Raw genomic sequence first — 25339 nt, forward strand, 5'->3', positions numbered from 1 at the left:
GTACTTTTCAAACGATTATGGTACGCATTTGCAAAACCACCACCAAATCTCAACACCAAGAGAGACCTCAATATCAAATTTGAGATTTCCAGCTCTATCCCAACACCCAATACCAAATTTAGTAACATTTAGTACTCATATCCAAAACAAGTGATCAAAATTAATAACTATTAGTACTTTTCGAAGAATTTTAGTAGGGATTTGGAAAACCACCACCTAATACCAACAGAAACCTCAATATGAAAATTCGGGATCCCAGCTCCATAGATTTACCCAATACAAACTTTTAATACATTTAATACCTTTCGTAGGCACCAACAGTTATTGCAATATAAAATTCAGAACTATCACAATATTACCCAATACTAAATTTAGTTCAATTAAGTATTTTCCATACGTTCATAGAATGCAGGGTGAGATAAAAAAACTGCAACCAACTTCAGACTGCTGTCATTTCTAAGTCACTCGTCCGACAGCTGTTAAAATTATTCCAGTGATAGCTCATTATATTTTTTACAAGCGTACAAAAGCATTTTGGTGAGAAAAAAAGTTATTCGTGATGGAATTCAAGCGTGATATTGTGATTTCTTTATGTTTGGCTGGAAAACCACAAGTGGCTATCGTTAGAGCACTCCAGCATTTAAATGTGAATAAAACATTTGTGTATCGTAACATCGCTCGTTACCGTGATACTGGCAGCGTAGCCCGATGTCAAGGAAGTGGACGGAAGAAAACAACAACATCAGCAGAAATGGTTCGAAAAGTAAAGAAGCAACTTGATCGAAACCCGCGTTGCAGTGGCCGAACAATGGCTTGTGAGTTGAACATATCGCAATAGTCCATTCGGAAAATATTGAAAAATGAGTTCGGGGTAAAGCCATAGAAATTCCAAAAAGGGCAAGAACTTACACCGCAACAGAACAGAAAGAAAAAAGACTCAAAGGAGCTAAAGAGTTGCTTCGCTTGGTCGAAAGTAATGAACTGCCGAATTTCGTTTTTCCCGTTAAGAAAATATTCGTTGTCCAGCAATTTGTAAACAAACAAAATGATGGTGTTTACTTGCCAAAGAGGTCAGCTGAAAATGTGCAGCTTCGGTTGGCCACCAGAACTAAAGCGCCGGCCATGGTGATGGTGTGGGCCGCTATAACAGCCGATGGCCGCTCTCCGCTCGTATAAATCGACCGTGGCATAATAAGAATACCGAATATTATCGCGAAAATATTCTGGAGGGTGTATTAAAGCCTTGGGCATGCAAACATTTTGGAAGCAGACCTTGGACATTCCAACAGGACAAAATGAGATTCCTCGCTTCATTTCTGGCGCACAATTGCTGGAACATTTTGGAAAACAAGGTTAACACTAAACAAGTAAAAAAGCAGTAAGTTTGGCCGGGCCGACCTTTGAATACCCTCCACCATTTGGAACGAATTAGAAAATTTTCAAAAAAATAAAATCCATTAAAAACTCTGTTAAAATCTTTAAAATACCTTATATCAGAAGGTGCCGATATATGAGGGAATATACGATAATGTGGACCTATATGGACAAATCTATGTATGGGGGTAAGGTACTCACAAGAAACTCCTTGTGTGGATTTTCAGATAATTCCATTGGAAAATGTGGCTAAAATCATCAAAATACCGAATATCGGGGGTACCGTCATATGGGGGCTAATATTTGATGCTGTTTCCGACATTGCTTGCATTCATTCAATAAAGTTTAAAAAAATGCAAAAATAAAAATGAATATCAAATACTGATCTTTTGTAATCGCGATAAAATTTAAATGTCTCCCATTTTCATAGTGTTCTAAGGTAGAGTTGTGCCAATATAGCTCATATTTCAGTACACCAGTTCCAAAAAGTATGAGTGATTTCATATATTTCATATCATTCATACGAGGAGTTTTCATACAAACGACCAGAGTCCCCGGAACTAGATAAGGAACTAGTTCGTTCCATCGAACTTGATGGGCACAACCCTATTCTAAGAAAGTACAGCCAAATTGGGTTGACCGACACAAAAATATAAATCATTAAAAAATGGAATTTGGAAACAATGTAAGCATCTAAAAAAATGTACATACACCTTCTCTTAGCTTTTTTGGTGCGGATGATTTCACGACTAGACTACACTTCCTGTTCCAAGCTCGGAGTACACACTCTCATTACCATTTGCAATTTTCTTGTTTGATGATCTTCTCTGGTACCATGTCTTCGTCTCTATGCTGAAACCTTTAGATACTGTTGCTGCTGGTAACTGTTGAGAATTTCATCTACAATTTATGCATCATATATAGATTTTCCATCAACCAAAAGTACCCACTCGACATCGTCGTCGCCATCGTTCTCATCGTCGCATATAGAACTTATTAAATCAATGTAATGATGAAAACTTTAAAGTTAGAGCATACCATGTGCCAATGTTAACCCGGCAAACTAGTCAACCAGGCACCTAGTCAACTTCGTACGGGACCAGGACCAACATGGCCATATGTATATCACCACCCCATCATCACATGGCTAAGGGACGAAAAGTCCCTCCATAACATACTGTGGTATCAGAGTCAACATTAATTCGAAATAAATTGAAAATTATTGCTAGTTTTGTGTTATTTTTTGGGGGGTGGGTGAAACGTGTCTTCCATGTGAAAATGTTGTAAGACTAAGGAGAGAGAAAAATTATGTACAACATATCAAGTATACGGCATGGTGTTCCACAGAATTTGTAACCCACGTTTGCTTTAAAGCAGTATTTATGATTTAGGATCTAGTCATGGAAAATTTATATTAGAGGGTTGTTTTTACAAGTAAGTTCAGTATCGTAGAACCCGTCACCGTTTCTCCATTTTCCTTCAGATATCTTTCTGTATATTTATGAAACAGTAGTGAAATAATTGACTGACCAAGAATGAACACACAAACTAAACGACTGAAGCTAGAATTTTGAAGTTTTACACAAGGGTCAGTCTTGGTGGGTAGGCGTGTGATAAGGCTGTAATTTTGAAAATTCGTACTTAAAGGGTACGAAATTTACTAAAATGTACTAAAATTTGAATATTTCGTATTGGACAAAGGGAATGAGAATTATGAAATGGAAATTTGGAATGAGATGTACCAAAGAATTTTCGAAATTGCGAACTATAAGTTAACGATAAATTCGAAAATGGTACTAAACTTCTAAAATCGTACCATTTGGTACTAAGCAGACAGATAGAGCAAAAGCTTGAAATTTGGTATGAGAATCGAGTTTGGAAAATGAGTTTGAAGATGGTTCTCGGAATGTGTACTAAGAGTGCGAACTGTACCACATGGTACTAAATTTGGAACAGTTTGGTTTATGATAAACGAATGGAGCAGGAATTTTGTATTGAATTGTGGAATTTTGTATTGTGGAGGGATAGGGCTGGAATTCCGAAATTTTATGTTAATGTCTCTATTGGTGTCTGTGGTTAAGGTACGGAAATTAGTATAGAAATGTGCACAGCATTCGTTTGAAAGAAATGAATGGTACTAATTTTGATCATATCATTGAGAGATGTAGATTATTTTGTATATGCGTAGTAAATGTTACTAAATTTCATCTGGGCCGAACTTTTAATTCACTTCACCATTTTGAACGAATTTGACAATTTTCAAAGAAATAAATCCGTTAAAAATTCTGTTAAAATCTTAATAATATCGAATATAGGCATTATATTGGGTTCTATACGAAGACTTGAACCTGCATGGGCAGCTTTTGTCATGGGAGATTACTATATTCAAATACGTAGCTAAAATCAACAAAAATACCGCATATAGGCAGGTACCGATATATGGGGCTAAACGAAGACCTGGACCCGCATAGACAATTTTCTGTTATAGATTGTAGTACCCTTGAGTATCTTCAAATGAGAAATATGAAACAATTCCGATGAACAATCAGCAAACTACCGAATATTGTGGATACCGTTATATGGGGGCTATACGAAGACGTGAACCTGCATAGACAATTTTCAGTCGTAGGTTGTAATATGGGCTTTAAACTTTAAATGCGAAATTTGTAAAAAAATCTGGTCAAATGTCTCTAGAATCATCAAAATTCCGAATATCTGGAGGTACCATTATATGGGGCTATACGATATCATATATCTATATTGGCAATACTCTTCCAGGGGGTAAAGTACTCCGAAGGAACTCCTGGTGTTGATTTTCAGACAATTCCAATGGAAAATGTAGCTAAAATTATCAAAATACCGAATAGAGGGAGTTACCTTTATATGGGGTATATACGATATCATGGATCTATATAGGCAATACTCTTCTAGGAGGTATAGCTCTTAGAAGGAACTCATTTTGTGGATTTTCAGAAAAATTTATTGACAAATTTAGCTACAATCATCAAAATACTGAATATCGGGGGGGTACCGTAATATGGGGGCTATACGATAGTTGGACCTATTTAACAATTTTCTTCCAGGGGGTAAAGTACTCAGAAAGAACTCCTTGTGTGGATTTTTCAACAGTTTCATTGGAAAATGTGACTAAAATCATCAAAATACCGAATATCGTGGGGTACGGATACGGTTGGGGGCTATACGATATAGTGAAGCGATGTAGCCCATCTACGAACTTGACTTGCCTACACATAAAGGACTGATCTGTGCAAAATGTTAGCCTTCTATCTTTATTCGTTTTGACTCTAGCGTGATTAAAACAGGCGGACAGACGGACGGACGGACAGGGCTAAGTCGTCTTAGAATGTATGTATTCAAGAATGTATAGACTTTGGTAGGTCTAAAATTATTATTTCGATGAGTTACAAACGGAATGACGAACTTAATATACACTCCATACTATGTATGGTGGAGGGTATAAAAATAAGTGCCTGGGAGATCTGCAAAATCTCAAGATCTATTAAATGTTTTTTAACGGACTCTTGGACCCAAAAAATCTGCAAATCTATCGAATCCCGGATTGGACAAAATGGGTATGTTCGGAAGTCTTAGACAAATCAGTTGTACATAAGTTCCATAAAACTACCATATCACTGTGTATAATACACACATATCCAATAAACGGCAACATTGTGCACGGTGCAAGTGGCCGGGCTAACTTAAGGGACCAGAGAACAAGCACCAAAGGAACCCATTACACAGCTAGAAGGTGTGTTCCATCTACTCTTAAAGATAAGTGTTAAGTAAACGTCGTCCGTGCATGATGTGAGTGTGTGTACGTACGTGTGTGGCTACATGTTTGGCTATGTATAGGTGTGTGTGTGTGTTTGTGCGCCAGATGATGATGGTAACACGAGAAAAAAACACACACATACACACAACGAAGAAGGGAAGAAACTTCTCAACTCTTAACTAAAAGATGATGCTGCAACAACATTTCATTTTCCTTTAAGTGCCTGGTCGTGTTGCTGATGCTGCATAAAATTCATTTTGACATTGCTGGAAGAGCTACAATTTGAAGCTGGAGATGTTTGGTTGCCATGGCTGTAAGGCTAGATGACTGGCTGTCTGGCCAACTGCTTGGATGCTGGGTAAAGCAAAAACTTTCATTATTTCAGGGGGGGGGTCCTTATTTAACAATAAAAATCTAATAACCAAATTGGACGTTTATAGTGTTGCCCATTAATTTCAACGCCTTGTTGTCGATGTGGCCCTTCTTGCTGCTGTTGGCGCTGCTGTCGCTGCCCTCACACTCCAGCTCACGTCTTGGTCGTTGTCAGTGTCGTGCATGACAGAAAATGTGGCGTATTGCATACAATTAACGACAGCCGTGGCAAATGAAATAAAAATGAAATTCTGGTAATTTTTGCCTTTCACTCGCCAAGTGATAGGTATATGTATGAGTATGACATTGTCCTTGTCGTTACTTTACTTCATGTTGCGTTGCGTTTCATCGTCTTCGTCCTTCAATCTTTGTTGTTTTGGTTTGACATTCAATGGTGTAATGTCTTTCTATGGACGTGGTGTGGTCTTGTGCATTAGTGTGTGTGTGCGAGTATTTCATTAATGTCAACCGTACATGATATCGTATGATTTATATTTATTCAGTGCCATGAATGTTACTCATACGACATGTATAATACATATTGTATAAATAGTGTGATGTGAGAGAGATTTAATAATCCTTTTTTTTTGCTGTTGCGCTCAGATTCCCATATAATGTTGATGTAATTTATAGAATAAACTTTGATTTATAATATTATATATCATCGGCCATAAGGTACAGGCGAACAGGCAAAGGGGTCATTTAATTGTTTTTTTGTTTCAATAATCGATTGGAAAAAAATATGATTGGGGAATTTTCACATAAATATACATGACTTCACACGAAATGGAGGGAGTTGGAGCCATCATAAATCATAGTTAGTATAAGGAGACTGATTGCAAAATGAGAGCCTATATAAACCTTCCACCATACATAGTATTGAGGGTATATTAAGTTCGTAATTCCGTTTGTAAGTTATCGAAATAATAATTGTAGACCTAACAAAGTATATATATTCTTGATCAGCATTAAATTCTAGAACGAATTAGCGCTGTCCTTCCCTCCGGCTATTGTAATCACACTAAAGTAAAAACAAATTAAGATTGGAATCTAAATTTTTGCACAGATCAGTTTTTTGTCTGCTGACAGGTCAAGTTGTAAGATGGGTTATATCGTTCCCGATATTGTACCTCCCGATATCCTATATTTTGATGATTTTAGCCAAATTTTTCAATGGAATTGTCAGAAAATCTACACAAGGAGTTCCTTGGTCCACGATATTGTACCTCCCTATATCCTATATTTTGATAGTTTTAGCCAAATTTTTCAATGGAATTGTCAAAAAACCTACGCAAGAAGTTCCTTGTACGCAAGAAGTTCCTACGATGTCGTACATCCCCCATATAACGGTACCTCCCGTTATTCGGTATTTTAATAATTGTAGCAAATTTTTTCAATGGAATTGATTTAAAATCCTTAAAAGGAGTTCCTTGTAAGTACATTACCCCCTGAAAGAGAATTTTTCTGTATAGGTTCACGATATCGTTTTCGGTATTTTGATGATTTAGCGACATTACAGGGGAAGAAAAAAAACGGCAACAAAGACAAACGCATTAATTTTTTTTTTAAATTTTATTGAATGAAAGCAAAACATGTCGGAAATAGCAACAAATCTTTGAATATATTTAGATTTTTTCGAATTGGTCCCTTTTGGCACGAATTATGACCTTCAAACGGCCAATGAAACCATTACACGCTGCCCGAACGTTGCTCTGCGGTATTTTGGCCCATTCCCGGCGAAGCGCTTGCTTGAGGTGATCGACACTTTGATACTTTTTAGTGCCAACCTTGCTTTCCAAAATACTCCAGACACAATAGTCCAACGGATTGGTATCCGGAGATTTTGGTGGCCATTGTGCGCTGGAAATGAAGCGAGGAACCTAATTTTGTAACCATTATTGGGTGGTGCGTGCTGCATGTGATGGTGCTGAGTCCTGTTGGAATGTCCAAGGTTTGCGGCCAAAATGTTTGCGTGCCCAATGCTTTAATACACCCTCCAGAAAATTTTTTTAGCGATAATATTCAAAATTTATTCTGATGCCACGGTCGATTAATACGAGCAGAGAGCGACCTACGGCGGCCCACACCATCACCATGGCCGGCGCTTGTATTGGGAGATGTTAAAGGTTACTACAACCCATTCGAAACAATTTTGTACACAGGTCCACGTCTTAGTGAAGCCCCCATATAACTGTACCTCCCGATATTAGGTATTTTCATGATATTAGCGACATTATTTACCGGAATTATTTCAAATATCGTATTTGTGTGCTACAGGCTATGACAAAAAATTTTTATGCCGGTCCAGGTCTTCGTATAACCCCCATATGACGGTACTTCCCAATACTCGATATTTTTATGATTTGTGCGACATTATTCACCGGAATTGTAACAAATTTCGTATTTAAAGTTCGTAATGAATACTACAGCCTATCACAAAAAAAATCGTATGTAGGTTCACGTTTTCATATAACCCCTATATGACGGTACATCCCGATATTCAGTATTTTGATAATTTTAGCGAAATTATTCACCGGAATTGTTTCAAAATTTGGTAGTTCGAAGTTCGTAGTGGGTACTACAGCCTATGACAAAAAAAAATCGTATGTAGGTTAACGTTTTCGTATATCCCCTATACATCCCGATATTTAGTATTTTGATGCTTTTAGCGAAAATGTTCACCGAAATTGTTTCAAATCTGGTATTTGAAGTTCGTAGTGGGTACTACAGCCTATGCCAAAAAATGTTGTAAGCAGGCCCACGTCTTCGTATAGTCTCCATATAACAGTTTTCATTTAAGTGGTAGTTTCCGGAAGTTTTTTTACATTGTTCAAGTTCCTTCCAAATGGTGGGGGGTATTTAAAGTTCGGCCCGGACGAACTTAGCTTAGCTTTTTTACTTGTTTTCACCCTGTATATGGAAGCTATATCTAAATTTAAACCGATTCTCTCCAATTTCAATAGGGTTCATCCTTGGGTCAAACAAATATTGTTTGCAAAATTTCATCTCAATCGGATAATAAATGCGTCCTGCATTTTGTTCACAAGAATGGACATGGACGGACGGACGAACGGACATGCATAAATCGACTCAGAAAGTGATTCTATGAAGATCCTCAAAAGTAACCAGTAAGGAAAGCTCAAAAGTCGGGCGGGGCCGACTATATGATACCTTACACCACTATGCATATTTAGTAGATCTCTCGTAAAAAGGTTTATACAGGGCATTTCAGAGCTCTATGAGATATTTGGTACAAAATCAAAATCTATCTAATTCTATAGTGCATTTTACGAACTATACCTATCTCTGAACCGGGTTTCTCCGAATTTTACGTATTAGCTTCTAGACTGAATTCGGTCTTATGTACGAAAATTCAGGTGATTTGGGCTGATATTGACCATTTAGTGCACATTTAACCCGAAATCGGATGAAGATATATATGGGAGCTATATCCAAATCTGAACCGATTTCGATAAAATTTAAAACAGTTATTCCTGTGCTCCATCTAATACCTGGTACCAAATATCACGGTTGTGGAACGAATATTACGAATGTAAGGGACTAAAACACTAAATCGGATGAAACATATATATGGTTGCTATATCTATATCTGAACCGATTTTCACTAAATTTGATATACTTGCTTCTAGGCTGAATTTGGTCCGATGTACTAAAATTCAGTCCATTTGGACTTATATCGGCCATTTGGTGCACAATTAACCCGAAATCGGATGAAGATATATATGGGAGCTATATCCAAATCTGAACCGATTTCGATAAAATTACAAACAGCTATTTCTGGGCTGTATCTTATATCTGGTACCAAATATCATTCTTGTGGAGTGCATATTAAGAATGTGAGAGGTTTAAACACCAAATCGGATAAAACATATATATGGGAGCTATAGCTGTTTCTGAACCGATTTTCTCCAAATTTGATATACTTGCTTCTAGGCCGAACTCGGTTGGGTGTGCCAAAATTCAGGTAATTTGGACTGATAGTGGACATTTGGTGTACATTTAACCCGAAATCGGATGAAGATATATATGGGAGCTATATCTAAATTTGATCCGATTCTCACCAATTTCAATAGGGTTCGTCCTTGGGCCAAAAAAATATTGTTTGGAAAATGTCATCTCAATCGGATAATAAATGCGATCTGCATTTTGTTCACAAGAATACATGGACGGACGGACGGACGGACAGACGGACTGACATGCATAAATCGACTCAGAAAGTGATTCTATGAATGTTCTCAAAAGTAACTATGGGTCTATCTCGTTTCCTTCTCCATGTTACAAACAAATGCACAAAGACATAATACCCTTACCACTATGTGGTGTAGGGTATAATTATGGGTCCATCTCGCTTCCTTCTCCATGTCACAAACAAATACACAAAGACATAATACCCCTACTACTATGTAATGTAGGGTATAAAAAATGAGCACAAATATTAGCTAAAAACGCCGAAAATTTAATATTTAAGGAGTTTTGGCCATTTTAAAGTTTTTATTAATTCGTTTAAATTTTAACCATATTTTGAAAAAAGTCTCATTTTCGTGACTATCTTGAAGGTTAAAATTTTCAATCAAAATAATCCTCACATTTTTACCAGTAATATTGCCGAAGACATTATATGTACCTAAATGCACAGATTCCAAGAAATCTTAATCTCAAAAATTTCAAAAGAGGGAGGAACCTACCTCCTCTATTTAATTTACTTTGCAATGTAAACATTCAAAAAGCCGATACACGTGTCTTCTATTTTTGGCTCTTCGTTCATAATCTAATAGATTTTCCTGTAATTATTTTTTTTTTGTGTTGACAATATTACATTATTAAATTCAAATTGGTTATTTTTCCATTGTCATTTGTCAAAATCAGCTCACACTTACTAAGACACCATAAATACCCGAAAATAATACAAGCATACTTGTTGCTCAAAGAAACTGAACACTTACATACACATGTATGTATATCCATAAAAGATAATAATATAAACATTAATTTGATTACCCATACAAACATACTAATCCCATTCAATTAGATTTAATTTCTATTTTCTATAATTGTATATAGCAGTAGTGAATAATAAACATTACTATGATTAAACATTTAATTAAAAAACAACTGTTTTTCGGCTAGTCCTCCTTGCATGCATTTGTTTTGTGTCAATTAAAGATAGAAATGATATAAAGAAATGAATAGATTTATTTAAATGTTAATGTCACGCAACGTGAAATATTGTTGGTGTTGAAAATTGAGACATTAAGCCTTAATCATATTGTCTTTAAAATAAAACAAAAACGTGGTAACAGTTACAAAACAATTATTTTTCCAAAAAAAAAAAAAACCCAAGGGAAAAACTTATAATTAATGCAGAAAACTTTATGTGCCCACATAAATATTTCACCTAAATCAACAGTTTTGAAAGGGAATTAATATTATGTTGAAACTATTTTGTTTTGTGTCTTAATAATAATGATAAATTACAAACAGTTTAGTCCCAAAAATAAAAAACAAGAAAAAGTTGTGAACAAATATTTTTATCATTACATCACTTTGGGGAAAATTATTTTTGGCCAAACATTCTGTTCCGCTTCGAAATTACCCCACCTTTTCTTATCACTAGTCTGATACTTCTCTACGATCAGACCATTTTTCTATATTCGTATATTTTAATAACCTCAAAACTTTCTTTCACCAAGGCAAAGGCAATTGGTCTGAACTAAGGAAGTTTACCAACGAAAATTGTCCAAACCTTCGGATGTTCGAGTAGAAGAAACATCACGAAATCATCCCAGATACGGTCAAAACGTGCCTCATCGAAATAGCGGTTTTAGACCCTAAGTCTCTTTGGACCAAATACGTTTCAGGATGTTTGGGGTCGATCTAGCGTTGTCCGTCCGTCTGTCTGTCTGGCTGGTGAGCACAATAACTCTCGAAGGGAATATCTGATTTGATCCAAACTTGGTACATTGTAATGGAAAATATCGGACCACTCCTTCTGGTACCTCCCCCCAGGAAGTCAAAATTTTGAATATCCATGAAGCTCAAAATACGGGAAATTAACATCCGATTCCATTCCATTCCAGACTTGGTACATTTCAATATTTCAATCAACACAAGATCTGTTATAAAGATGGTAGAGATCCGACCATTCCTTCTGGTACCTCCCCCAAATAGGGCTCAAGATTTTGAAAAATAAAACGCTTAAAGAAAGCGATATAAGTATCCAACTCTCCTCAAATTTCACACATCCAAATATATTTTCTAACGAAGAATATGTTGTTAAAATGATATGTATATGCGAACCCCTTCTGGTACCTCACCCACAAAGGGTCACAATTTTCATTACTTTTATCTGTCATAATCTGCGAAACAAGTCAGCGATTCTTTATAAATTGGATTTTTGTTAATATTTTGATCGGATATAGCTCCCATATATATCTTTGTCCGAATTACCTTTTATTGTGCACCAAACGTGTAATATTGGTCCAAATGGGATGGAATTTGGCACTTTCGACCAAATTGAGCCTAGAAACAAGTATATCAAAATTGTGGAAAATCGGTTCAGATATAGGTATAGCTCTCATATATATTGTTCATTCGATTTGTTATATTTTTTATTTGTTATATGAAGCTCTACTAAATGTCTAAAGGCGTGTAGCGTATCATAAAGCGGCCCACCCGACTTTTAGACTTCCTTTACTTGTTTAAATAATTGAGGAACATTACTCCGAAAATATTCAGCAACGGTACCCCCGATATTTAATATTTGGACTATTTTAGGGACATTAGTCACCGGAGTTGTGTGAAATTTCGTATTGAGAGTTCGTAATGGGTACTGCCGCCTATGACACAAATTGCGTATGCGGGCAAACGTTTTCGTATAGTCCCCGTATAACGGTACATCCTAATTCGCCGGAGTTGTTTCAAATTTCATATTTAGAGTTCGTTATGCGAACCAAAATCTATGCCAAAAAATTGTCTATGCTCCAGGTCTTCGTATAGGTCCCATATATCAGTACCTCCCTATATTCGGTATTTGGACGATTTTAGGTTTAATAATCACCCAAATTGTTTGAAATTTCGTATTCGAAGTTCATAATAGGTACTACAGCCTATGACAGAAAATGTTCTATGCAGGTCCAGGTCTTCGTATAGCCCCGATATACGGGCACCTCCCTATATTCGATATTTAGATTTTTTCTTTTTTAAGTTTCGTATTTAAATATTTTAATGGATATGCAGGTCCACGTATTCGTATAGATCCCAATATAACAATTATATTCGGCATTTTTCAGATTTTAAGAATTTTTAACGGATTTTATTTGAAAATTTCAGGTCCACGTATTGGTATAGATCCCAATATGACAGTTTTATTCGGTATTTTTAAGATTTTAAGAATTTTTAACGGATTTTTTTGAAAATTTCAAAACTAATTTCAAGTGGTAGAGGGTGTTCAATGTTCTCCCGAAGATACTGCGTTTTACTTGTTTTTTTTTTTTCGCTTGGGTTATAATTTGTTATTTAGGGTTCCTTCTGAATAGTATAAGTGTATACAAATACACAGGTTTTATGTAGCCCCGACAGCGCCCTATTTCAGGCACACATTTTAAAGGTTGTAGCCGCATTTGTCAACGGAATTGGTTTCTCATTGAATTCGTCAACTTTGTATAAAAATCGAAATAAGTTTTGGTTTTGGTATATCCCTTATATAAGAAACCGCCCGATTTAGATATCTCCTCGAATTCGATATTTTTAAGGATTTTAACAAATGTGACCAATGTCTTTTATATTAAGGTTTATTAGAAAACCAAATGTGTGCTCCAAAAATTATTCGGATTTATAGCATTTGAACATATTTTCAAATATGTTCCCTCTCTAGTAATGAGCAGTAAGATTTGACTCGGTTCGGTTTCTGAAATTCAATCATCTACATTCTTCAAATTTAAATCCACACTTCTCATAATGAACCCATTATATTTGATATAATAGCCATGTGGCTGTTAGACTTCACCAGATAATACGTTACACAAACAGTCTTGGACTTGTCTTGAAATATATACTCTTCTTAAACCTTAAAATAATGTGGCAAATGCACACATACACACAAATACCTCACATACCTATATTATAAGAAGATATACTCTTCACAAGGCTGACTGATATCCTTATAGTATGTGTGTGTATATGTGCTGTATAGTTAGTTGAAGGGATACAACAGATGACATTAGAATTTATGGTTTGTTGATGTAGCCCCAGTGTTCGCACAAACACACTCAAACTCACACACACACATCATAACTGACTTGCTGACCAGTATGGCTATTGACATTGTCCTGAGTGTGTATATTTTATAGTTCCATAGCCATGTCCACATCCATTCATTTTGTCTGCCAGCAAACATTAGTGCAGACTTGAGAGTTCAAAGTCATTGCTCTAAAATATTTAGTAGCCGAAAAAAAAGAAGCTATGCAGACATCAATTTTTGGGGATATGTATTCTCACAGACACATACATTCTACACATTGCTGCTTTTTTTTTTTTTATTGTGACATTTGTCATTTCAATCCTCCGCGCTATTATAAATTTGTAGCAATTTTAGTTACGAGTTTTTTAATCCTTTAAATCTGTAGCGCTCTGAGAAGAAAATCACATATCCAAAAAAATGGTTTTGAAAAATCTTGTCTTAATTTTTCAAATATTACATTACAAATCTACATCCAAAATACCAATTAAAACTTGTGTTCTAAAAGATGCACACAAATTGGGTGTTACAATAACTAAACTTTAACAAAGTCAAGCTAATCCCTTGAATTTTAATTTTTCGCAATTTTTTTCATGTTGTGTGCATGGAAATTCCTTTGATATCCTTATAACATTCCTCTAGAAAGGTTAATAGCATACTAAAATGTATTCGAACAGAGAATGTAAAAATGTGTATATTTGTATTTTCGAAAATTTTCATTTTCGAATTAAGAGAGCAAATACTTAGATTTTCTCTTTTCTTTTTGTAACTAATGTCTCTTAAAGAAATGTAAATTTCCACGTTCCAAATTGTGTGTTTGCAACATGTTTGGTTGGTAAAAGGACGAAAGAGTTCATCAGTGTTTTGATGTTTTAATCAACGTATTTCGAATGGAAACTGTGAAATTTTTGTCAGGAAGAGGGTTTAACGGATTCAGATTAATTAAAAATGAGTCAGTATTTATAAAATAATTTCGATGTATCCCTTTTTTCGAATTCTTACCAAAATGGGTTTCATCTAGAGTTAAGTTGGGCCGAACAGTTAATACTTTCCACCATGAGAAATATGTAAATAATGTCCAAATCTCTTGAAACATTTGGTTTAGGTTTCTAAAACCTGCAATCTGGGGTTAGTGTTACCTGAGCAAACCTTTACCAAAACATAAAATTTCTAAAACTTTAAAATTTCTCAAGTTGTGAGACACTGTTATACAGGGTGAGATAAAAAACTGCAACAGTGTCAAACGCCATAATTTTTACATTTGTTTTTAATTTCATTGAATGCAGGCAAAAAAATGTCGGAAATAGCATCAAATTTTAGAATAAGTTTAGATTTGTTCGACTTGGTCACCTTTGGCACGAATTATGGTCTTCAAACGACCAATGAAAATATCACACGCTGCACAAAAATTGCTCTGCGGTATTTTGGCCCATTCCCGACGAAGCGCTTGCTTGAGGTGATCGACACTTATTTTAGAGCCAACCTTGCTTTCCTCTTTGGCATGTAAACACGATCATTTTGTTTGTTTACATACTGCTGGACAACGAATGTTTCTAATCGGAGAAAACCAAATTCGGCAGTTCACAACTTTCGGCCAAGCGAAGCAACTCTTAAGCTCTTTTTTAGTCTATTTTCTTTCCGTTGCGGTGTAAGTTCTTGTAATGGCTTTACCCCGAGCTCATTTTTCAATATTTGCCGAATGGAATATTGCGATATGATCAGCTTACAAGCCATTTTTCGCCCACTGCGACGCGGGTTTCGATAAAGTCGCCTCTTTACTTTTCGAACCATTTTTACTGATGTTGCTATTTTCTTCCGTCCACTTTCATGACGTCGGGCTACGCTTCCAGTATCACGGTAACGAGCGATGGTACGAGACGCAAAAGATTTATTCACATTGAAATGCTGGAGTGCTCTAACGATAGCCACTTGTGGTTTTCCAGCTAAATATATAGAAATCACACTATCATGCTTCAATTCCGAATGACTTTTTTTCTGGAAAATTCTCAACAAAATTGTACGCTTGTAAACAATGATCTGATCTGTCACTGGAATAGTTTTAACAGCTGTCGGACGAGTTGCTTAGAAATGACAGCAGTCTGAAGTTGGTTGCAGTTTTTTTCATCTCACCCTGTGTATCCAAATCTGAACCAATCTTTATAAAATTTTGTTAAGTTATTACTTTCCCCGAATATTGTTACTACACGTCTTTCTAGGCTAAATTTGGTTATATGTGCCAAATTCCATCCGATTTGGGATAATTTGAACATTTAGTGCAAAATCGGACGAAGATATATATGAAAGCTATATCTAAATATTGACCGATTATTTCCAATTTCAATAGGATTCGTCCTTGAGTCAAACAAATGATTCGTTCAAAATTTCATCTCGATCGGACAATAAGAGCGACCGGTACTTTGTTTACAAAAATTGATGGACTGACGGACGGACAGACATGCTCAAACCGACTCAGAATATGATTTTGTGAACAGTTAAAATTAGTTTTATTATTATTTAATTTATTTGGTATTCAACCCCCAACACTATGTCGACAAATATGACCCTTTTTATACCCTGATTTTTGCGACATTATTTGCTGGAATTATTTCAAATTTCGTATTTGAAGTTCGTAATGGGTACTACAGCCTATGACAAAAATGTTGGTATGCAGGTTCATGTCTTCGTATAGCCCCCTGTTATTTAAAGGTTTACAAACGTGATTTTTTTTAAATGTATCAACTATTTAAAGGCCTACAAACGTGGATTTTTCAAGGAATTTTTATCAACTATTTTAAGGCCTACAATTGAGGATTTAAAAAAAATATATCAAAATTTGAAGGTCTACAATTGAGGATTTTTTTAAAGAATTTTTATCAACTATTTAAAGGCCTACAAACGTGGATTTTTTAAAGAATTTTTATCAAATATTTAAAGGCCTACAAACGTGGATTTTTTAAAAAAAAATTATCAACTATTTAAATTCCTACAAACGTGGATTTTTAAGGAATTTTTATCAACTATTAAAGGCCTACAAACGTGGATTTTTTAAGGAATTTGTTATCAAATATTTAAAGGCCTACACACGTGGGTTTTTTAAGGAATTTTTTATCAAATATTTAAAGGTCTGCAAACTTGCATTATTTAAGAATATTTTAACAATATTTAAAGGCCTACAATTGAAGATTTTTAAAGAATTTTCATCAAAAATTAAAAGGCCTACAATTGAGGATTTTTTAAAGAATTTTTATCAAAAATTTAAAGGCCTACAATTGAGGATTTTTTAAAGAATTTTTATCAAAAATTTAAAGGCCTACAATTGAGGATTTTTTAAAGAATTTTTATTAACTTTTTAAAGGCCTACAAACGCGGATTTTTTTAAAGGATTTTTATCATCCATTTAAAGGTCTACAAACATGGATTTTTTAAAAGAATTTTTAACAATATTTTAAGACCTACAAATTTGATTTTTTAAAGATTTTTCATCAACAATTAAAGGTCTACAAACGTGGATTTTTTAAAGAATTTTTATCCACTATTTAAAGGCCTACAAACGTGGATTTTTTAAAAGAATTTTTAACAATATTTTAAGACCTACAAATTTGATTTTTTAAAGAATTTTTATCCACTATTTAAAGGCCTACAAACGTGGATTTTTTAAAGAATTTTTATCCACTATTTAAAGGCCTAGAAACGTGGATTTTTTAAAGAATTTTTATCCACTATTTAAAGGCCTACTAACGTGGATTTTTTAAAGAATTTTTATCCACTATTTAAAGGCCTACAAACGTAGATTTTTAATAGCTGGGTACGGAAAAAATTTCAAGTATTATATTGTACGAAATCTTCTTTTATTTGTAATGTTACAGTTCATATCACGCAAATAAAAAACTACTTGAAAGCAATGGCTTCCAATCTCCTTCGGGCTTCCTTGTAAGCCATCATAATATCATCCAGAGTCATGCCACTGGTGCGGCTGGCACATGGATTTAACAATTCACAATTGCGTTGAGTCAGCGCTTGGCATGTCAGTTTCAGTTGGCCCGAATTTCGCATGCGTACACCATAACGACAATGGACTGTGTCTGAGTCCTCCTCCTTCCCGTTTCGATCATCCACAAATCGCACATAATCAAATTTCCGACGTCCTCCAATAAAATAACGATTCATCGAATCAATTAACGATTCAGTTGGCAACAGACATTGTAATTCGACATCGTGACAAAAAGGTTTCAATAGTCTCAGCGTATGGTGGCAATAACCTTCGGTACGTTCTCTTAGCCAGGAATCTATAGAAATCACTTCAAAGTAAATTCTCAAGCAGTCCGATGGATCAAAGTGCTCCTCGCATAGAACGGTGATTTGCCAAGTGTAACCAATGTGGGTTGAGTCACTGTTGTGGGATGCTGAATGTGTTGAGGCTTCTAGCAGACCTTCTTCCAGCAAGGTATTTGGCGGCAATTTAATTGAATATCGAATGTGTATATTGTCATATTCCAAGTTGGAGACTTCCTGAATGGTAAACAAAATGGCACAACGTTGGGTCCTCTTCGGTGGCATAGAGAATTTTTTCGACAATTCATCTTCGTACAACCAATGCGTAGATAATTCGGGTAAATAAAGGAACTCCTCTGTTTCCTTTTTCTCAGGTTTGAATTTCGAGGATATATCCTCTATTCCATAAACATACAGGTGGCGATAATCTGTATCCAATTCAATGTAATATGGCTGTATATCGAATTGATTGAAATCTGGATAGATGTAGAATAAATTCTGTTTGGCAAACCATTTCATTGCGACCAATTGTGTGTCGGGTTTAAGGGCGGCATAAATATACATAGATTCACAAGGTTCGGTGGCGTCCAATAGCTTCTTCGAAACTTTCGAAGAATAAACAGGGTCATCTTTTGGTTGGAAATGATCTGCTTCTATGTAGGAGAATATAATGTTATTCCACTCACTTGCCTGCACTTCTGGAGTATCGATTTTTACGGATTTCTTGTGTCTTTTCTTGCGAGACGATTTTCCCTTTTCTTTCAGGTTTGCCGCCCGTTCCTCTTCCTTGAGTTGTTGATGATACTTCTTATGCTGTTCTAAAATGCAGTTCTTTTCCTCTCTGTAGATTTCTCTTTCCACTTGACTTAGAATTTTCTGCTGCCATTTGAGTGTCACCGTGGTTAGACTGTTGTCGCCATCATCCCCTGAGGTTGCAGTGAAGTTTCCCGTTTTCCATGGATAACCAACTCCCTGTTTGTTGTGAAACTCAAATTTCGGCAATTGAAGCAAGCTGCCGATAGAACGAAAATTCACTTTTATTTGTAGATTTTCTATGCCATCTTTAAGATAATAGACTCCCGAATGTTTTGGATGGGAACTGAACATGGTAATTAAAAGTATTTTTTGTTTTGTTTTTCTCCTTTCGTTTCTGACAAAAATGGGAAGAATAAGTGAAGTAGAATAAAAACAAAATTAAATTGTGTTGCCATGGTAACGGAAATGAAAATACTGAAGCGACATCTTGTGGATCGCACGAAAGGATGTATTGTTAGTATTTAGTGCTAACAGATGGCGCTGCGACATAAATTAAAATAAACGTCTACAAACGTGGATTTTTTTTTTTAAATTTTACCAACTAAAGGTCTGCAAGCAAACATGGAATTTTTAAAGAATTTTTATCCAAACGCGGATTTTTCAAAGAATTTTTATCAACTATTTAAAGCCCTACAGACGTGGATTTGTTAAAGAATTTTTATCAACTATTTAAAGACCTACAAACGAGGATTTTTTAAAGAATTTTTATCAACTATTTAAAGGCCCAAAAACGTGGATTTGTTAAAGATTTTTTATCAACTATTTAAAGGCCTACAAACTTGGACTTTTTAAAGATTTTTTATCAACTATTTAAAGGCCTATAAACATGGATTTTTTAAAGATTTTTTATCAACAATTTAGAGGTCTCCAAATGTGGATTTGTTAAAGATTTTTTTTATCAACTATTTACAGGTCTACAAACGTGGATTTTTTAAAGATTTTTTTATCAACAATTTAAAGGTCTACAAAAGTGATTTTTAAAAGAATTTTTATCAACTATTTAAAGGCCTACAAACGTGGATTTTTCAAGATTTTTTATCAACAATTTGAAGGTCTAAAAAAGTGATTTTTTAAAGAATTTTTATCAACTATTTAAAGGCCTACAAACGTGGATTTTTTAAAAAATTTTTATTAACTATGTAAAGGTCTACAAACGTTAATTTTTAAAGAATTTTTATCAACAATTTAACGCCCTACAAACGGATTTCTTAAAGAATTTGTATCAACAATTTAAAGCCCTACAAACATGGATTTTTAAAGAATTTTCATCAACAATTTAACGCCCTACAAACGTGGATTTTTTAAAGAATTTTTATCAACAATTTAACGCCCTATAAACGTGGATTTTTTAAAAAATATTTATCAAAAATGCAAAGGATTTTTTAAAGGATTTTTATCAACTATTTAAAGGCCTACAAACGTGGATTTTTTAAAGAATTTTTATTAAAAGTGCAAAGGATTTTTTAAAGAATTTTTATCAACTATTTAAAGGCCTACAAACGTGGATTTTTAAAAGAATTTTTATCAGCAATTTAAAGGCCTACAAACGGCCTATCAACAATTTAAAGCCCTACAAACGTGCATTTTTTTTAGGAATTTTTATCAAAAATTTAAAGCTCTACAAATGTGGATTTTTTAAAAAATTCTTATCAACAATTTAAACGTCTACAAACGTGAATTTTTAAAAGAATTCTTATTAACAATTTAAAGGTCTACAAACGGGATTATTTAAAGGTTTTTGACCAATATCGGATATGGATTCGACTTTAAAGCTTCCATTTCTGAACAAATCTCAAAGTGGATACTCACTCAGAATATACTTTCAAAGTAAAGTTTGCAGCTGCGTAGGCGGTCATGGGACGTCAGATAACACATATTCAAATATTGGTTATACATTTTCCCCTAGGAATCAGATATATGTGTTTAGGATTTCTTAGGAAAAATTTCGCTAAGCAATGGTTGAGAAAAATAATTTCCTTAACCTTGATATTTTATAAGGGGTCTGTCGAACAACTTTTTCTTCGAAAATCATGTAATTCCGGCTATGAAGCACGTAGCGCCGTCGGTGTTAGAACCAAATGTTACCAGTATCCTCAGCCTTCGTTGGTTGAATAACGCAATGGAAACTCCTACCACATTTTCGAAGAAAAATTGCGTAAAATGCCTATGGAACAAAATCCGCTTGCGAGTTTTCTGTGTCCAAATGCAACAATTTTGCTTCTTACATACAGAGCTGTCAGTGATTCTCTCCTTCCAAAATCCGTACGCAATTGCACGCATTCCGCAACATTACGTTACATTTGTAATGCAAGTAAAGTCGCAATATTACATGCGTTGTTTTTCCATACTCGTTCAGCAGAAGGATAAATCTAATTATTTTTAAAATAAGATATGAGCTTCATGTTACCAGTCACAAGTAAAAAACACTGTATTCAGTGCCCGATAAAACTACTTTTTATAATTTCAAAATTCCCTTAAGTTCAGACACTTATTTTGCCTTCCCGGGAGTCATTGAACCAAAAAGCATAAACAGACTTTTACAAATCGCCTTAAAAATAATGTATATTTACATACACTCATGCATACATATATGGAGGTTTAATTCTAAAAAACAAGGAAATGCAAAATTGTTCTCTCAAATAATAAACTGGAGTGGATAATTACAAAATAAAAAACACTCATAGCCCTAATATTTGTGGATGATTCAAGTTCATTGTAGTAAATGCCGCCACAAATATCAATCACGTCCAAAATAGTAACGATGCTGCCATGATAACACACGCCACAGCCACGTATGGTGATTTTCGTTCACCTATCCTTGCCAGTTTCCAGAAAACACCCAGCAGCCTAAATCAAAGGAACAGTTTGAAAACAATTAGAATTTTTTAAATCATTTCAAACAAGCATTCAACACCCACCCGGTCTTGTTGCGGTCAATGATACTTGGGAAGAGGGAACGAAGATATGCACAGGTGCAAATCATCAATAAAATTACCGATAACAAACTTTGGAAATTGAATAAAGCACTCTGCAAATAAATACATTTATTTTATTATTTAAAAGCATTATATTATTAGTAAATAATTACCATTTTTATTCGTTTTTATGTGGATAAAAGAAACTAAAAAACTTTGTTCCAAGATGACGTGCCCAAGATGTTGATGTTTTGTTGTGACTTGTCAAATTAGCTGGGCACCACAATCATTCACAATAAGCATGGTGAATGACAACCTAGAACAACGACGTTGCCATGTGAGCGTGTATTAACAAAAAGCCCAAAATACTGGTCGAATGTGTAAATAAAAACTAAAACGATTGAAAAAAACTGGAATTCATAGTTTTTTTGTTTGTTCGGGATACCATAGTATTGTGTTGTTGCATAATGGTCGGGCTTAATCCCTTTATTATTGTTTTTTTTTATATAAAAACAACGTTTGTTTATTAGTGGATAACGATGGTAATGTTTACCAGGGGGTAAGTCAGCGAATACCTAGGTTTCGGAAGAACCACCAATCCTCATCAGTTCTCTTGTTTATTGCCTGGTCAAAAAACTTATTTACCCAAGTGAAGAGATCGTAAGCTCAATAGAAGAGGAACCAAAGAATTGCATAAAACTAAAATTCTTTTGGAAAACTCTTGATGTCATGTTAAAAAGTGTATACCTTTAATATGCGATTTGATTTTAACTAAAATGTTCACACGTTTTGGCATAGCCCCCATATAATGGTTGGAATTTTTACATTTTATAAAGGAGGTAGAGAAAAAATGGTCCACCATCCGGCCAGACAGACAGATGGGCATGGATAAGCTAACTCCAAACTTCATAGATGGGATTTTGTCCGATATTTCAATCAGGCACAGTTTGGTCGTTTAATAGACCATACAATCTGGAAATCAGCCGATCCATTATTGGTCTAATAATCTGTAATTTTAATTAATGCCTATGTTTTTTTGTAAGATTCTGAATTATTATGCTTCGCAGAGTGCACAAAGGCTTTAATCAACATTCAGGTGGTAACATCTAGAAATACAACTCTGTCCTTTTGTTGACAGCACGTGTAATCGCCAAATGTCAAAACAACATTGACAGCAACATTTTTGGAAATAGTTTTAGTGGTATTTCTTTTAAAATATAATAACATTTATTAAATAAAACTTAAATAATGACTGCTTTCAAACCCTTAAATGTCAAGAAGTACCCTAAGACGGGCCAGGTTGTTACGCCAGACACGGAGTATTGGAAACGATTGAGCGTAAGTCTTGTTACTATCTCGTTGGGATATTGTGTTTAAAATTCTTTTTCTCTCCTGCCGATTTAGGTTCCCACCTTGGCCAAGGAATTTGGAGCCATCGATTATATCGACTTTTCACCCATTGAACCACATTATTTTGCCGTAACCTGTTCCGTGAGAGTGCAAATCTACAATCCAATTACGAAATTAGTTGTTAAGAATCTGTCACGTTTCCAAGAGACAGCGTACGGTGGAACATTTCGTCAAGATGGTCGTTTATTGGTGGCCGGCGATGAGCAGGGCCTGGTGAAGCTGTTCGACACGTCGAGTAAAAATGTTCTGCGTCTTTTCAAGGGACACAAGGCTCCGGTGCATAGAGTAAACTTTACATCGGACCTGTTGCATATTGCCAGTTTCTCAGATGATAAAACAGTCAAATTGTGGGACGTAGCAAGTGAAAAGTCTATTCACACCTTTGCTGAACATGATGACTACATTAGAGCTGGAACGGTAAATCCCGTATCCGCTGATGTTATTGTCTCTGGTGGTTATGATGGTAAAATAAATCTGTACGACACACGTACCAAAGAGGTTACCATGAGTGTGGATCATGGCAGTCCCGTGGAATCATTGCTGTTCCTACCAACTGGCGGTATATTTTTAAGTGCTGGAGGTACCGAGGTCCGTGTTTGGGATGCATTTGCTGGCTGTCGTTTGCTGACAAAGCTATCACAGCATCATAAAACTGTAACTTGTTTGCGTCTGGGATCAAATGGCAAACGTATACTTTCTGGCGGCTTAGATCGTCATGTCAAAATCTACGATGTATCTACATATCAGACAGTGCACACTCTAGATTATCCCAATGCTGTGTTGAGTTTGGGTGTTGCTCCCAATGACCAAACAGTTGTAGCTGGTATGGTTGATGGTTTGATATCAATACAAAACATGGAAGCTCCCGCCCGTTCCAAAGAAGTGAAATCACGTCGCATTGCCAAAATAACCGCTTCAAAATCTTCCAATATTGCTATTGATCATCAAATTACCGAAGAACAAAGACAACGTTTAGACAAATACGATAGACATTTGAAACGCTACGAATATAGTAAATGTTTGGATTCGGCTCTGGGCATTGGATTGTCTACCAAATCACCGGAATTAATTGTTAGTGTAATGCAAGAACTGATACATAGAAAGGGTTTGAATCGTGCCCTTTTTCCCCGTGATGATTCTACGTTGTGTCAGATCATTGGTTTCGTTTGCCGGTACATCAGTGAACATCGTTTTACGCGTGTCCTAATTGATGTGGCTACCACTTTGCTCGACGTTTATGAAGATAAAATACACACACTTTCCAATGGTGTGGGTAAAAAGTTCCTGGAATTATCTTATGTTTTGGCACGTGAAGTTGCCTTAACTTATGATTTATTGGAATTGCAAGGCTCTTTGGAACTGCTAACAGCTGCCGCTGATGTTTCCAGCAGTCAGGATGATGTTATACATTTTGTCCAAGATAACAGTAGAACGTCTAATTTGAAGCAATCCGTTATGGCAAAGGAATCATCTGTGGTCACGGTATAATATTTAATAGAAAAGATAAACAATACTATTTTGTTTAGCGTAAATCAATGCTATGTATGTATTTAGATTTAAGTTTTGTTATAGAATAAAAACATAGAGTTTTACACGGAACTAATACTTTTTTTGTTTGTTTTGTAACGTAAACAATTCATTAAATGAAATAAGCTTAGGTTTAGTTTAAGGATGCGCAGCTACACGGGAATCGATGGCTGCTTCACTCGAAGACCTTTGGTCCATTATGTTCATCCCAGGAAGGATAAAAAGTGATGATAGTAAAATATAGAAGCGAATAAGAAAGAAATAAATGTAGCGATGTATTAGTTGTTGTTGTTGTAGCAGCTCATACTGCTGTGTTCATTCTGTCTCTTCTCAATTCAGTTCTACCTCTAAGTCCAGTCTAAAAAAGAATGCATCCTGTACGGGTTGGGTGTAGCGTGTCATGTGGACCTGTGCCACAAGCTGGGCAGGTGTTCTGTACATCACCTTCAATCCGAGTCCAATAGGAATTGAGGCGTCCATCCGCATCTTAACTGAGCCAAAGCGACTCGGGCGAGTCGGGGCAGCTCTCGCTCTTCAGCTTCGATGGGAGGGAGATGGTCTCCTAGTACAGTGTTCACTCTATATCATTTCATGACTTCAGAG

General features: G+C 35.4%; 3 protein-coding genes across 3 annotated transcripts; 1 reads left to right on the forward strand and 2 right to left on the reverse strand.

The window, feature by feature from the left end:
* Positions 1 to 17639: 17639 nt before the first annotated feature.
* Positions 17640 to 19407, reverse strand: LOC101887275 (tectonic-like complex member Mks1). The gene has a single exon (XM_005179556.3). The coding sequence runs from the start codon at positions 19173 to 19175 to the stop codon at positions 17685 to 17687; it is 1491 nt and encodes a 496-aa protein (XP_005179613.1). The 5' UTR covers positions 19176 to 19407; the 3' UTR covers positions 17640 to 17684.
* A 2021-nt stretch (positions 19408 to 21428) lies between these two features.
* Positions 21429 to 22129, reverse strand: LOC101900892 (protein kish). The gene is made up of 3 exons (XM_005179550.4): positions 21973 to 22129; positions 21803 to 21912; positions 21429 to 21731 (listed from the first exon to the last, which is right to left on the reverse strand). Exons 1-3 carry the CDS (start codon positions 21973 to 21975, stop codon positions 21626 to 21628), a joined length of 219 nt encoding a protein of 72 aa, XP_005179607.1. The 5' UTR covers positions 21976 to 22129; the 3' UTR covers positions 21429 to 21625.
* A 795-nt stretch (positions 22130 to 22924) lies between these two features.
* On the forward strand, positions 22925 to 24808 carry LOC101901074 (U3 small nucleolar RNA-associated protein 15 homolog). Its single transcript, XM_005179551.4, has 2 exons — positions 22925 to 23137; positions 23204 to 24808. The coding sequence occupies exons 1-2, from the start codon at positions 23048 to 23050 to the stop codon at positions 24695 to 24697; spliced, it is 1584 nt and encodes a 527-aa protein (XP_005179608.1). The 5' UTR covers positions 22925 to 23047; the 3' UTR covers positions 24698 to 24808.
* Positions 24809 to 25339: the final 531 nt, after the last annotated feature.

The sequence above is a fragment of the Musca domestica genome, unplaced genomic scaffold (assembly GCF_030504385.1).
Source record: "Musca domestica strain aabys unplaced genomic scaffold, Musca_domestica.polishedcontigs.V.1.1 18, whole genome shotgun sequence".
Classification (NCBI taxonomy): Eukaryota; Metazoa; Arthropoda; class Insecta; order Diptera; family Muscidae; genus Musca; species Musca domestica.